The sequence below is a fragment of the Anser brachyrhynchus genome (assembly GCF_964034855.1).
Source record: "Anser brachyrhynchus genome assembly, chromosome: 3".
NCBI classification, from domain to species: domain Eukaryota; kingdom Metazoa; phylum Chordata; class Aves; order Anseriformes; family Anatidae; genus Anser; species Anser brachyrhynchus.
In genome coordinates, this window is record NC_137696.1 from 10074742 (window position 1) to 10089033 (window position 14292).

The window sequence follows — 14292 nt, forward strand, 5'->3', positions numbered from 1 at the left end:
TTTTGGCAGCACACAGTATTATCAACACTAACAGTAGAAAATTAGAGGTATGAAACATACCAAATTAAAATAATTGTGCGTAAATGCTTTAAAAAAAATAAAGACATAATCCTCTGGGACAATGTTTAAATATGGCTCTGAATCAAATCTTCAGCAAAATGGTTTGCTTTGAAATTGGTATTTGTTTTAGGCTACCTAAATAATTCAAGAACTTTCCTTGCATTACTTCTCCTTGAAGTAAGAGTTTCATGTTTATTATTCATTACTCAGGTGTGGAGCTCCGCTTACCGTAAAATTAAGTGGAACAACTGAGAGCAGTGAAGGCGAGACGTGGGACCTGAATCCTGCTAATGAGATTTGTATTAAAAGCAGTTCCACACCCAAGGAAGGTAATATAGTTTATGTCTGCTAATCTGGCAGGAGTAAAATGCATTTTTTCCCCCTCAAACAAGATCAAACTAAAAAACTCAGGTCAAGATTTTTCTTGTCTAGCACTAGCTTATACCAACCTACCAACATATGTATCTGACCAGCTACTTCTGACCCCACTTCGCACAGCCCTGTTCTAGGTCAGGCATTTCACCTGTAATGCAAATGCACTCTGTGATGAGCTGCTGTATAATTAACAGGTCTTCTAAAGGCATCAAGACCTAACTCACCCCCCCATTTCTGCGAGCAGTTGCATTAAGCCGATACGGTTACCTGCCTCATAAGGGTGACACGATCTGCTCTCTGCACACCTGCATGAACTATTTCATCCCCCTGCTACTTGGCTCCAAACCTGATCCTGCCCTGAGCCTGGCACATAAAGGTGTTCCGCATCTAATGCATTCCCACAGCGGCATTAAGAGGAGAAAGGGTAGGCTGCACCTCAGTCATTCTCATCGGAATCACAGATTAAGCAGATGATACCTTTGTCTCAGTACAGTAAATTTAATAAACCTGCTTCAACTTGTTATAAAATGTTGGGTTTAAAACTGTCCCCGTAACTAAAATTCCAATAGTGGAAAGCTCACATATTTTGAGCCGTTTTCCATGCTTACAGTATGTCCCACGCTACTGAGGCATTTTGTTCAGAGGTCAGGAATGTGGGCATGGTACCATGAGAGTCAGGAAATCATTTACAGAATGCATAAAAATTGCTTTGCAGGGCAATGCCTCAGAGCTGAGAGGACATGACATAATCTCCTTGCTGCATAAACAAATTTGGTTAATGTTCAGCCTTTAATATGCAATAGGAAAATGTTTTAAGCAAAAGCAGACCTACTCAAATTTAATTTCTCTGCTGATGAGAGTGTAACTCAGCAGAAGACAGCATGTACTGCAGAAGCTCTGCTACTTCAGAAAAATCTGTAGTTTCTGCATTATTTACTAAATACTAACTTTCTCCATCTACCAATTCCTCCATTACAGGACTGCTGAGATATTCTGAACACCTCCAAATGAAGATATTTTGAAGCAGAATTTTATCCTTCTGATTTTTTACAAATCTGGAAACTAACATCATCACCAATCAAAACAATGTGAACACAACCAAAATGGTTAATATCTGATGAGACCGATAAATCATGTGTGTCGCTCAAGTAATTTAGAATTCTGAATTTATTTCTACAGTGAAATATTAAAAAAACTCATTTTAAAGGTGCCAGAAATCTCTTGCATGAGAAAGGCATATTTATCATATAACAAAACACACGCACCTTCTGAACACAATCAATATTGTTGGCTAGAAGTAACATTTCAAGTAATCTATTTGGAAAGGTAATAGGAAAATGGAATAGTTACTGCTACCTTCTCCATCAGGAATTTTGACACCCAGAAGGTTATATTAACGTATGCAAGCAGAGCAAGGTTGTCAGCTGTGGCCACAGAAAGTTAGTGTTAACTCTGTCGTATCACTGCAGTCAAAACGGTGTGGCTGAAAGGATACCAATACCTTCTACAAAGAACCCACCCAGGATAAAAAACGAGCAGCTCATTATCCATGTGTATTTTCAGAGAACATTAGGAATTTTATACTTTCAATTACATATACTGCACTTGCCAGCCAGTATAATCTAGCAGGGTAGTTTTGGCAACAGATTAAACACATTTTCTAGCACCCCCTTTTCCACAGATTCAAGTAAGTTAGTGTGAATTCATTTGAAAAATTTCAAGTTCTTTAACGTATATATTTTAACCTGCAGCAAGTGTCCTTCAACTGACTAAATAGACAATTATAATTTGAAAGAGGTTTTAGTTGTTTTTTTAAAAACATTTTTTCTTGCTCTCCAGTGACTAATATTTATACTGTGCAGCCAATTCTAGGGCTAAGCAGCACTGGAATGCCTAGGAAGCCTATAATTTACCTGCAGCTACTTCCATGCAACATCACTGAAATCGGTCGGTCTCAATAGCTTAAAACGAGAATCTTGTTTTTGGTCTTACTTGCTTAAGAGTTCGTTATCTTGTTCTTTATATTGAAAGGAAATCAATTTAAAGCAGCTTTGGTTATATACCCCAAAGAACTGGGATACTCTCCAAAGAAATTCCTTTGCTGTGATCAAGTTTCCAGAAGGTTCTGCCTGAGCAGATGCTCTTTCAAGAATCTGCATCTGAAATAATTTTTCAACCACAGTCAAGATCTAAGTCTCTGATTCAAAATGTTAACCTCTGTAGCTTCTCTGTACCACTGTCTTTCCAACATGTCAGTGTAGTATTTTAACCCAAGCAGATGAAAATGTAATTAAAGGATACCTGTATCTGTGTTGTTTTTATACCTAAGGTATCACTGAGGGATAACAGTAAAACACATTTTCACCCTCATACGCACACATGCAAAAAAGGAGGGAGAAAGAGAGTCAGTACAACTTTATAATTAAGAAAAAATAAAATACGGATGAAATGTCTGCCCTCCTGTGCTTACACCAACAAAGTCTTCAAAGTTAAGCTGAGCCATCAGGTTTTGTGAAATGTCATATATAAGCACATCCTGCAAAGCACTGTGAGATCATCATGTCCCACTGATGTCAATGGAGGAACAAATCTCAAAAAGTGTTCAGTCAAATTGCATTTGACCTCAGGAAAATTTCAGCTCCAGTTGACTGACAGGGTGAAGGCACTGAAGACAGACAGTATCCCATGCTACCACCTACATGCAGTCCCAGTGTTTTGCCTGTGTGAAGGTACTTACCAGCTAGGGCCTTGATACGGGATCGCTCAAACAGGCGAGCAGAACTATTTTCATTGTCCCAGTCATCAACATCCCAGCGGTTGTTGACATCGCTGTACTGCTGTTGGATTTCAATATTGTCATAATCTGTCGCTACTGTTGTCGTCATCCTGATTCTTCTTAATCTATTCTCAGCATCAGACTCTTCTTAAAATCCTCTGAAAAAAATACGTAACATGGTGGGTTTAAACAACATACATATATTGGAAGGAAGTAGTAAAGTTACGGCTCAAGACTTTTAAAAAAATCAGTGACTGAGTAAAAGCCCAGGTGCAAGCTCAAGAACAGATTAGATACCAAACAGCCCTTTGAGAAAGCAAATGAATGCTCAATGTCCTCTTAAAATAAGAGGAAAAAAACGGACTTTACAAAAACAAAACTTAAATACCAATGTTTTGCTGCATACACATATGCAGAATTGTCACGCTTAACTCTACAGGATGAAAATGAAACGGTGCAGTAAAACACTTCCATAATGGTTGTTTTCAAAAGCAGTCTGTCTGTTAAGTAGATCTCTGAATGTTGACTAAAGCATATGGACCCATGGTAAGACAGCTAAGAAAAACCTGAAGGGCAAAGAAAGCTTTGACACCTTTAAAAAATGGTGCAAATTCTGATGAAAAAATGTAAACTCTTAAGAAGTCACAGAAGTGTTTGACCAGCAGAAACCTTTTAACATAGATCTGAAGAAACGTTTCTTTTTTTTTCACACACACACTGACTGTGTGACTGGTCCTGGGAATATTTTGATGAGCTCATCCAGCTAAATACGCCAACTGGTGCATCGCTCTGAACTCTCCCTAGCAACAAAGTGGTAGCCCACCAACGCAACTTGTTACTTGAGGGTCTCCTCTTCACGCAGCAGGACACCGGTAGCATATGCATACTGGTTTCTAATTAGAATTTGCATGCACTTATCTGCAGGGTAAGTATAAAAGAGCCTAACACCTCCTCTACGGGAAGAGGAGAGAGGTTATAAATGGCTGCTGTTTCTTTCCTTCTGCTCTCTCTCCTGAAGTTGTCCCTGTGATGACAAAAATAGGGAAACAGGTAACAGGTCAGAGCACAGGGCTCCTTGGCAAGCGCCGTGCCTTTCAGCCCAGCACCAGCTGCAGAGCCAGCCCAGCACTTCCCCTGAGAGCCCATAACCCTCGCGTGGGCTGCGCACAACGACGTGTCCCCACTTCCCGAGCTCACCCCGACGAGATGGACGCCCCAGTGGATAAAGGGGCGCCTGGAGCTCACTGGGGTCCCCAGCGAGGGCGCAGCTGCAGGGCACCAGGCCCGCAGGCAGGTCCTGCAGCCGGCCACTTGGTGCCACCTGCTGACCCAGGGGAACAGCGCTTGCCTCAGCTGCCCCGCTGCGGGCTGCGACAACGCCTGCCGTACACCGTGGGGCGGTTACACTGATGGCTTTCCCAGGCCCAGACTCGTTCCAAAAACTGCTGATATTCTGCAGCTGACATAAATCCAGCTCACAGAGAAAAAAACATACTTACTGCCCCTGCTCAGAGGCATGACTTTTCCAGACAGCCCTAGGATAAAAGGCCAGGTTGATTTTCTCCTGTTCCCTACCAAGTATGAGAAGTTTCTTCCTGTATTTTCTTGCTAAGTAATCCCTTCACTTTGCACAGAAATGGCAAACAGGCCCCATCCATGGCTGTCAGATAAGCAGCTGCTGCTGAAGCCTGCTTGTGAGCTATTCAACCTTTACAGAAGGTGGGAAGAAATCGCTTTAGCTATAGTAAGCTGCCAGTTAAATGATAGAATATGGAAAAACCTGCTCTGGGAAAGGTCTTTGAAATGATCCTCCTTCACCTCCCGTGCCCGGGCTGACATCCTCCAGGAGGAGCTCTGACAACGGGCGCTTCTGAGGCTGAACAACCCCAAAGGGCTTCTGCCACTACCGATAATCAAAACGATACACAAGGAAAGGGGCAAGGACTAGAACTCAGCAGCACATAGCAAGGAGCATTTCTGCACAGCAGTCACAGGCTGATCCTGATCTAGTCTCAAGCCTGGACAAAAGCCTCCCATTGATTCCTGTACAGAGGCAAAAATCAGGGTTAATTCCAATCAAATCCACAGAGTAACCCTGCTATAAACAACAAGTAGAATTTGACTGTTACATAGCATCAGGTTCAATCTTCTCATCTGTCTGCATTCATAATCGCCCAATAGAAGAGGAAATGTGCTGCTGGAAAAGCAGTGGCTCATACTACAAAAATAAAAGCAATAACCCTAAAAACTGGATGCAGCCATATGCTTGTTTAGTATAGATGCTGCAAGCCATCAAATTTCATTTATTTCTGTATCACCTGTGTTCAGGTCTACACATAACTGGATCCAGACTAAATTCAACTGTAACTTGTGCTTTATTTCTTCCCTTCCCCTTCTTGAGCATTACACAAGCAATATCTATCCCAGATAAAATTGAACGGGCATGAAATGGGCCTGTTAGCTTAAACCTATAGGGCTAGAAAATGTGCACCTTTGTTTTGGTCCTGTAAAGCTGTTGAAATTAAAAGAGATGCCTGTTTCACTGGCTGACACCAAACCCTCTTTTCTAGGATGCCAACACAACAACACAGCCACAGCCACGAGAGGTAAGAGACACACTGCAGTGATAAAAATAACTACCTTGCAGCAAAGCACTGCTAGGATGAGATGATGATACCACAACTGAATCCTAACTGTAGATAAACTACTGTGCCCTCTTCCATAGTAAGAGCCAACTGCATAACATGCAGTCACAGCCTTAAGCCCATGCTGAAAACCATTCTTCCTAAGGCCCTGCTGCAGCTCCTGTCCAGCCCAAGCCCCAGCGCCTCGGGGAGCAGCGTGGGGAGAGAACCAGCAACTCTGGTAGAAACCTCCCTGCTTCTCACTGCAGAAGTGCTGCTCCTGCAGATGGGCTGTGCTAGAATTGCAAGTCTTGTTTCTAAGTTATGGATATCCCTATTTGACAAATGGAAACAGCACCACTGCCTGCAACTGCCCAGAGAGTAAGGGAGAAATGCTTGACAGTTTTTCCTGGAGCTCTTGATGTAGCTGAGTTCACTATTAGTAACCTCAGGTGTGATCGGCCACCCACAAAATTAGCCCTGCATTTGAAAGACATAGGTGAAAAAGCTGTATGTATATAACAAATGCATACAAGTAACACATACATATTTATTTTAAGCCTGACACATTATTTGCACTGAACTGCTGCTCACTACCGTAATTTTATTTGGTCGGACTTCCACTGCTTGATGATCTCGACAAGTCCTTTGTGAGCACGGACTTGTTTTCCTAACTGCGCAGTCAGCACGGAGCAGGAGGGGGCTGCATTGTTCACCACTCGCTTACTGCAGCACGCTCCACTCATGCGCAAAGCGCCCACTGCCACCCTTGCAAGAAATCACTACAGAGGATGAAGCACAGGCAAAAAGCACTCAGACAGAAGAAAGCCTGTGCTCCAGCAGGAAAACAACCTTTGCAATTTAATCATCCTGGGCTTTAAGCTGAAACAGCAATCTAATAAAGGAACAATGTTTTCTTGTGGAGAGCCAGATGTAACATGAATTTCAGCTGTCAGCATCCTGAGCAGTCTTAATAGAGAGGGCTTCAAACCAACTCGTTCTCAGAACATGAAGACAACAAGCATACTGATAACGAGACATTTTAGAGTGGCTGGTCCCAGCTTCATTACAATTCGCATGTAGACTCTAAGTGCCCTTTAGACAGGGCTTAAAAACAGAAAACGGGCACTGGGGTTTCTCACCCAGTCCACATCCTCCTAAACTTCCATGCCCACACTGAATGCAGTGAGGCCTGGGAGTCACTAGCAGGCAATTACAGGAACAAGCAAGCACCGCGGTGAACAAGAAAGTAGCAGGCTATTGCTCCCATCCCCAAAATACTCAGGACAGACTTGTCAGTATGGGTAAAAAAAGGTTTTGTAACTTTGAAACCTTCTGTCTTCATTGGTAAAACGTAACACATTATTGCCTTCTGCAGAGCGGATACAATAGCAGAAGACCTCATGAGAATACAGAGATGAAACCATTTCAAAGCATTCTTTAAAATATATTGCATAATTTGGGGGTGGAGAGGTTGGCGTTATCTTCAAAAAGAATAAATGGCTTCAAGAAAGAATCAGCTACCCGGAAAAGCATTTTCTCAGTTTTCAAAGGCAATATCCAGGGGTCAGACCTTTTGTATTTACTTTCATAAATAAACCAGATTCTGCTCCATTTGTTTCTCAGATAATAAAAAATAAACAGTTTTACTCAGACCACCTGAAGAATGAATTCATTTTTAAAAAATTCACTGGCTACTTTCAAATGCAATAATGTAATTCACAAATAGGCTAAGACTATAATCACTAAAATCCTGCCATAACCAAACATCTGGAATTACTTCTTAATAGTTGCATTTATATTTAAAGTAAACATTATTTTTTCAAGTTACTATTCTCCTGTTCAATGTTCTAACCCGTTGTTAGCTTCATGTTACTCTTACTACCTAAGGATTGTCAAGAGGTTTTACGATGTTATGATTAAGCAAAATTTGAATAACAATCCCAAATGGTCTCATTACTTCTGTAAATAGCCTATCCCTTAGCTAATGCACAGTTCAACTGATCACAGTTTCCCTGAGAGCTAACGTGAACTGCACCTGACTGAATGGCTGGGAGGGCTGAAAACTGAACACGGACACTTGCAACTCGAGGTTCCTAGACCACATGGGGCCAGAAACAACTATAAGCACAACCACTGCAGTGAAGCCAAGGGCTCTCTCCTCTTGCTGCCTCCATTCTTGTAGTCCCCTCCAAAACTAAGGCTGGGCAAACAGAGGATCAAATCAGTTACCCTTTGTCCAGGACCACTGCCAGATGCTTCCACTCGCGGTCTGTACTGCTCTTCTACTGATGACTCACACTAGGCAATCAGTCCAGCTCCTAAGCAACAAATTCACTTAAAGTACTTATTATTATTAAAAGGAAGAAAATATAGTTGAGATGTAATTGGAGTTTGGGTTTATTCTGAGTAATATTCATCTCCCTCCTAACAGCAGCTCAACAGGGAGCACATGTTTCTAAAATGTCATTTTGAATCCCATATTTATGCTGGAGGATCTGGGAAGTCCTCTGAACTCTTGAGAATCAGATGCATCTCATCTCCCCAGCCAGGTAAGACTCTCACCTTGACTTCTACAGAGAGGAGAACTGGCCAGCCTGATACAGGGACCCCTTAGGAGAAGCTTGTGGCTGGGTGCAAAATGACACATGTTCAACACCCCACCCCACCCCCGGCAAAGCAAATCCTGCAAGTATTTAAAAAATAAAGAGTCAGAAGCTTGGAACTCTACAGAACACATAAGCCAAAAAAGTTATTTGTGTAAACCTTTGGAAGACTGGAAAACATGTCTCAGTGTGCATCCTGCCCTCATGCTCGGCCCAGAGACAACTACTTCGTGTTACATGAGCTGCAGCACACAGGGGAGAGCAACCTCCCATCTGGACAGCATGGTATGAGCAACACAACTGCTTACATTTTGGCTTGGTCGTTCAACTGCTGCTAATCCAATTGTAAAATAATAAAGGTACTAACGTGGCAATGCTTTAATTCCCCTAAAACATCCTCTGTCTCTTGCATGCAGGGTCTGGCTCCAAGTCTCATCTTTCCATCGACAAACAGAACCACAGTGTTGCTGCATTTTCCAACCCAAAAGTGCTTTACAAATTTTGTCTCTGCTTTCCCGCCTGCTCCCTGAGTCAACCCACTGACTGGTGCTGCCTCCTCTGGCTGTGCACACTCTGGGATGTGGAGGCTGAGAGCTGAAAGAACCCCAAAAAGGTCACAAGAAAGGGGTGGACAGGCTGTGCTACTGAGGAGTCAAATGCCACAATCAGCGTGTAGGGCACAGACACTTCAGGAATGCGCAAACATAGCAAGACTGAAGACTCTTTATTCCCAATACAGGCTGGAAAAGCGCGCAAAGGTCATTACAATCATGCAGCCTGTCCTTCACATGAGTGAGATCTACTTCCCACATCTCAAATAACCCATCATTTGAAAGCCATCAAACTGGGAGTTCAGAGCGGTTTACAAGCTCTCATTTTTCCTCTGGTCCCTGGGATGTCCCTGGAAGTCCCTGGGATGCAACACTAGCTGGGAGACTGGTACTCATTACTTGAGCATTCAAACAACTTCAAAAAGTGTTCACACTGTTCACCATAAACAAAAATACAGCTCACTGTGTGCTGGCAACCCAAGTGCTTTCAGCAGGGGCCACTGTTACGCACCTGTGACCAACAAGTGTAATGCACAGCACAAGGACTGCAAAGCGCAAAGATTCGGCGAATGCAGCGCTCGCAGCCAAGCGCCCGGCCAGGAGCACTGAGCAAGCAATAACAACTGAAAGGAAGTTATTCGATAGACTCGCACCCAATTTCTATTTCAAAATATTCTATTCCAGCAAGGACCATTAAAATCTTCTAGTCTCCATGATCGTGGATTCTCTCTGTGCTGTAGGCTACAATTTCAGCCTGCAGGGAGGCCCGAGATTGGTGTCGCCTCAGCCCAGACACTTGGTAGGAGTCGCAGGGTGGAGACCCTCAGCGCTCCCTCAATTCCCTGCAGAGCAGGTCACATGAGACTTGGTCTCTGAGCTGCCCTCTAGGGAAGCCCATGACCCTCTGCCAACTGTATGCAAACCACAAAAAGACTAAACCAGAAAAAAATGAGACGTTTTAGGTAGTGACAGTTTTTTGAAAGAAGTTAGTGAAGAGGAATGCACAATCAAGCCAAACAGAGCACTACCACACATTACACTTCAGGGTGGAGTAAGCACCAAATCCCTTCTGGGACTGCCCTTCCTCTTCCCCTCATCACTTGAAGAATGTGGAAGCAGAAGGCATTTTGTCAGGCTGCTCTGGGGAGCGAGGCGGGGAGCACTCTGCTTATCAGCCACTCAGCTCACTTGCAGCAAGCAACATCCTTCCACATCTCTGAAAGGGAAAATGTACAGGGAGCCAGACACACGTGACAGTGGCACAGTTCACATCAAGTTACACACAGACACAAAGCACGGGTAAGGATTGTGCTGATAAAACTCCACATAATGCAAGGGCTCATCCATGGGTTAAAGAATGCCATATCCCTATTTAGTTTTCTAGCAAAACAGAGCACTCAACCTCTTTCCTTGTGGATTTACAGTTTTCCTTGAACACTCTTTCCACAAATTAAGTCAGGGCCAAACGCCATTTAGTCATTTTGTAAGAGTACAGTTCAGCTCAGCTAGGTACATCACAAGCTAGCCCATGGCTACTTGAGTGAGGCCCACAGGTTACATATAGCTTCACTCGTTCTGACAAGCCACCCTAAGGCACCAGGTGGCCAGAAGAGGTGCAACTCAGCATCCAAAACTGTCTCATGAAACATCAACTGGGTGTTTTCTAAAACCCTGTCACCCTGTTTTCTGCTCCTAATTAAGTCAAAAAGAAAATTACCAGAGTTTTCAGCCTGTGCAGCCCTAAACCAACATCCACTGCTTTTAAAAAACACTTTCTGAATCTCCTGTGGGGTCTATCTCAAGCCAGGTAAAGGCAGCCTGGTGAGTTATTAGGCATCTGAGAGTGTCCTTCTTCCATGCAAACAACTCACCTGGAAAAAGAACTCTGGGGGACCAGCTCATCTCCTCTGCTCTGAAGTTTTTCACCCCAGCTCCATTCCTGCATCTATCATTTCCCAATATGTACATCCCAGGTAGTAGCTTCTTGCACCCATTTTGGAAAAAGGCTGCATTGCTGTGTAGGGTAACATGGCCCGATAAAGCACACCCAGAAGGTACCTCTTAAAAACCCTAGGCCCAATGAAAATATTCCTGTGAAGTAAAATACAAGTGCCATCTTACAAGTTTTAGACAAATCTAACATCTGTTAGCCTGACTTTGCAGACTTGTTCTGATGTTTGACTATCCAAAAGCAAATGCAGCTGGTCCCTTTGAAACTGGAAGTGAACAACGAGCAGCAGAACTGGGGACCCTATTCTGGACAGTGACCAGAATAGTGATCTCGCTGTCGCCAGGGCTTTACAAGACAAGAAACACGTGTTTGTGCACCTGTGGGCACTGACCGCACATAGGGTTATTTGCAACAACCAGTTGGCATGCCCATAGTTTTCTGAGGTATGGGGTTGTCAGCAGGCCAGCAGCCCCTCAACTTCTACAGCTCACATTCTTAAACCTACTGATGGGGGTGAGCTAATTCAGTTTAAAAAGGGGGTAGGCTGGAATAACAGTATGCTCACGACATATATCACAAAGGACGCTTGTATTTGTAAGTATAATAAAATCAAGTAGGTGAAATCAACTGGGGTTAGAGTCAAACAAGCTCCAGAGGCCAGCTCAGTCCCTTTGGAACTACAGAAGGCCCTTCTTTACGTACGCTCTCACTGTCAAGATAACATTTATTCTGATACACACTTCAGCTTTAACACAAATCAGTTGCTTCACAGTCATAACGGAAGAGGCAAGGAAGTGAAAATATGCTCAAAAAACCATTATCTCCATATTTATGGATTGACACCTACTCTGGCAGATTTTTAGTGACATACCAGAGATGGGACCTTGTTTCAAAGGAGCACTCAGACTTTGAACAGCCTTGTAATTTGTTAAAAGCCTCTGCATTTGGCCCTTCATCCTTAAGCAGCAGAGCAAAGGTGCATGTTCCAAATACCTCTGAAGAATCCAGCTGAAAGTATTCATCCATGAGTATGCTGGATCCTTAATCTGAAGAAGTGCACCTGGAACATCTTGCCTCACAGCCTGGCAGAAGCGAAGGCTTACGTCTTTCACCAGTGTCAGGAGGCTTCCAGAGAAACTTCCAGAGAAACTTCCTTCTACCCAGTAAGCCGAACAGTCACTGAGACTTCAAAGGACAATATTTAGTATTATCATGTTCTAGAGCTATCTGGGTGTTGACCTTCACCAAAAGAATGGGAAAATATAGGGCAATTGCCTACAGCGATATTTACCTGTTACTTCCCTGGAACAAAATGGAGTCCTTTTTAGTATTTTTCAAGTGTTTGTGCAGAATAGAGTTCCACTGAAAAATCAGTTACCCTCAGAAAGGAGTTTTTCTGGTCCCTACTCTCTCATGACCCAGCTTGCAAGGAACAGAGCAGAGCTTTGGAAGCCAGCTCTGTGTCAGTCAAAAAAAAAACCAACCAGGCACAACACAAGACACTCCCACTTCCTGAAGGCTGTCAGACTCCTGGCTCTTCTTTGGCTGAAGGCCTCGCTGTCTGTGCATGGAGAAGAGCGGACAAACCTTAACATGGTGACCCTAGCCACGACCCTAACTTGGCAGGAAGTCCCAGACAACCCGAATGCCCTCGGCTGCATCCCTGTTTACTTTGACAGCGCTCCAGCCCAGCGCTGCAGCAAACTGGCAATGCCAGGTGGGAGCTGGCCGGCCGGGCCGCTGAGGGGCATCATAGAAACTGCACTGAAACAGCTACTAGCCTGTAAGCTAAAGTGAAATAGTCCTTAGGGGAAAAGATAAATTAAATGACTTGATCTTTCAATAAAAATTGTGATTGCTTGTCCATACCATGTAATCAACAGTTCTAAGCTTACATCTGTTACATTAAACCAAACGAACAGAGCTCCAGACAAGTTTTGGGGAAGGGAGAGGGACCAGAGATGTCATGCGAAGTGCCTTAATGGTAAAGCCACAATTGGAGGTTCTGCCTCACCTCCTGCTCCTACCAAGAGGGTCTTATAGAGAAGCAATGGCTACAAATTACATATATTTCTGATAAGAGAACACCTGCAATGAGAGGACAACTGAACCTGCCTTTGAAATGTGCGTACGCAAAAGCTAACTAAAAGCTGGCTGCAGTGGATCAACACAATGACATCCATGAGCACATTCCTCCTCCTGCAGTCTCTCTCTGGCAACCTGAGATGCAATAGCTCTGACCTCCTTACAGGAGGAGGGCTGCCAAGTAAACAGGCCTAAGGATCCAGCCAGCCGGCTGCTGGCTCTCCTGCACTTCTATTTGCCCTCTCTAGTTCTCCACCCCACCCTTCCTAAGCTTGTTATTAATATAGCTTCCAACTTCTTTGACAGTTAATAAATGTGCATAGTTGACTTTGTGATGGCAGGTCAGGAGCACAGACCAAGGAGAGTCTGTACAGAGAATATAAAGTGCTATTTTCCAGTGCAGCTGCCCAACTCCTAGAACATTGTGTAGCTAAGGTGCACGGAAAAAGAAAGGGGCACAGCAAAAAATTGCTTTTTGACCACCTTAAGCACTGAGACATGTCTGACGAACCAGAATGAAGCAAGAATATAACAAGGTATAACAATTCCATCATGCTGGAGAAAAAACAAGTCTTCAGGACCAGCCTCCTGTGCTCTGGGAGATTTGGATGTACATCAATCCAGGCTTACCTGGCAGAGACAACAGGGCATAACACAGGGCCACAGCCCAACCAATGCACCTTCAACCCACAGAAGAGTAGGAGCATGCCACGGCCTCCGCAGCCGGGTTCCCCTTCGCTGGGTCCCCACGAGCTCCCTGCTGCCGCCCCCAGGGAGCAGGCTGTGAGGTGAGGCTCCCCTGGGCACTGCCTCTGCCCCCAGCCGAGGCACAGCCAGAAGGAGATGCAGCCAAGGGAAAGGATGCAAAAACGGGCAGCAATCTCAGGGCGTGCTGCTGTGTGCCTAGACAAACCTCCCTGGTGTTGGAGCCGTTTCTTTCAGGCTCCGTTGTGCTCAGCCAAGGAGGAGAAACTCAAGCAAGACGGCCGGCATGCAGGCTGCCTCCTCCTTCCTAGGAGATGCGGGGCGGCAGAGGCCTGTCCGATGATAACTTCCAGCACAGGAAGAATGAGGCTGAGCTGTTTTGGCTCTGCCTCCAAACTGCAGAGCAGCAGTGGGAAACCACACCCAGGGAGACGCCTAGGGAGAGGAGGATGTTTTGTTGTGTAGGCTTTTGTTCATCTGAGGTATTTCACAGCCAGGCAGACAGGGCATGGAAGCAATTTAAAGGGCCAGCCTGGAAGAAATAACCTGCTACACAGCC

The 14292-nt window shown here is 44.3% G+C and overlaps 1 protein-coding gene across 2 annotated transcripts in view; it reads right to left on the reverse strand.

Annotated features, from left to right (window-relative positions):
• Positions 1-14292, reverse strand: part of SPTBN1 (spectrin beta, non-erythrocytic 1) — a 135832-nt gene that overhangs the window by 92181 nt on the left and 29359 nt on the right. For both annotated transcript variants that reach the window (XM_080587458.1, XM_080587459.1), the window contains exon 2: positions 3173-3369. In XM_080587458.1, coding sequence (XP_080443584.1) covers positions 3173-3320 — 148 coding nt within the window. In that variant the 5' untranslated portion in view covers positions 3321-3369. The remainder of the gene's footprint in view (positions 1-3172; positions 3370-14292) is intronic.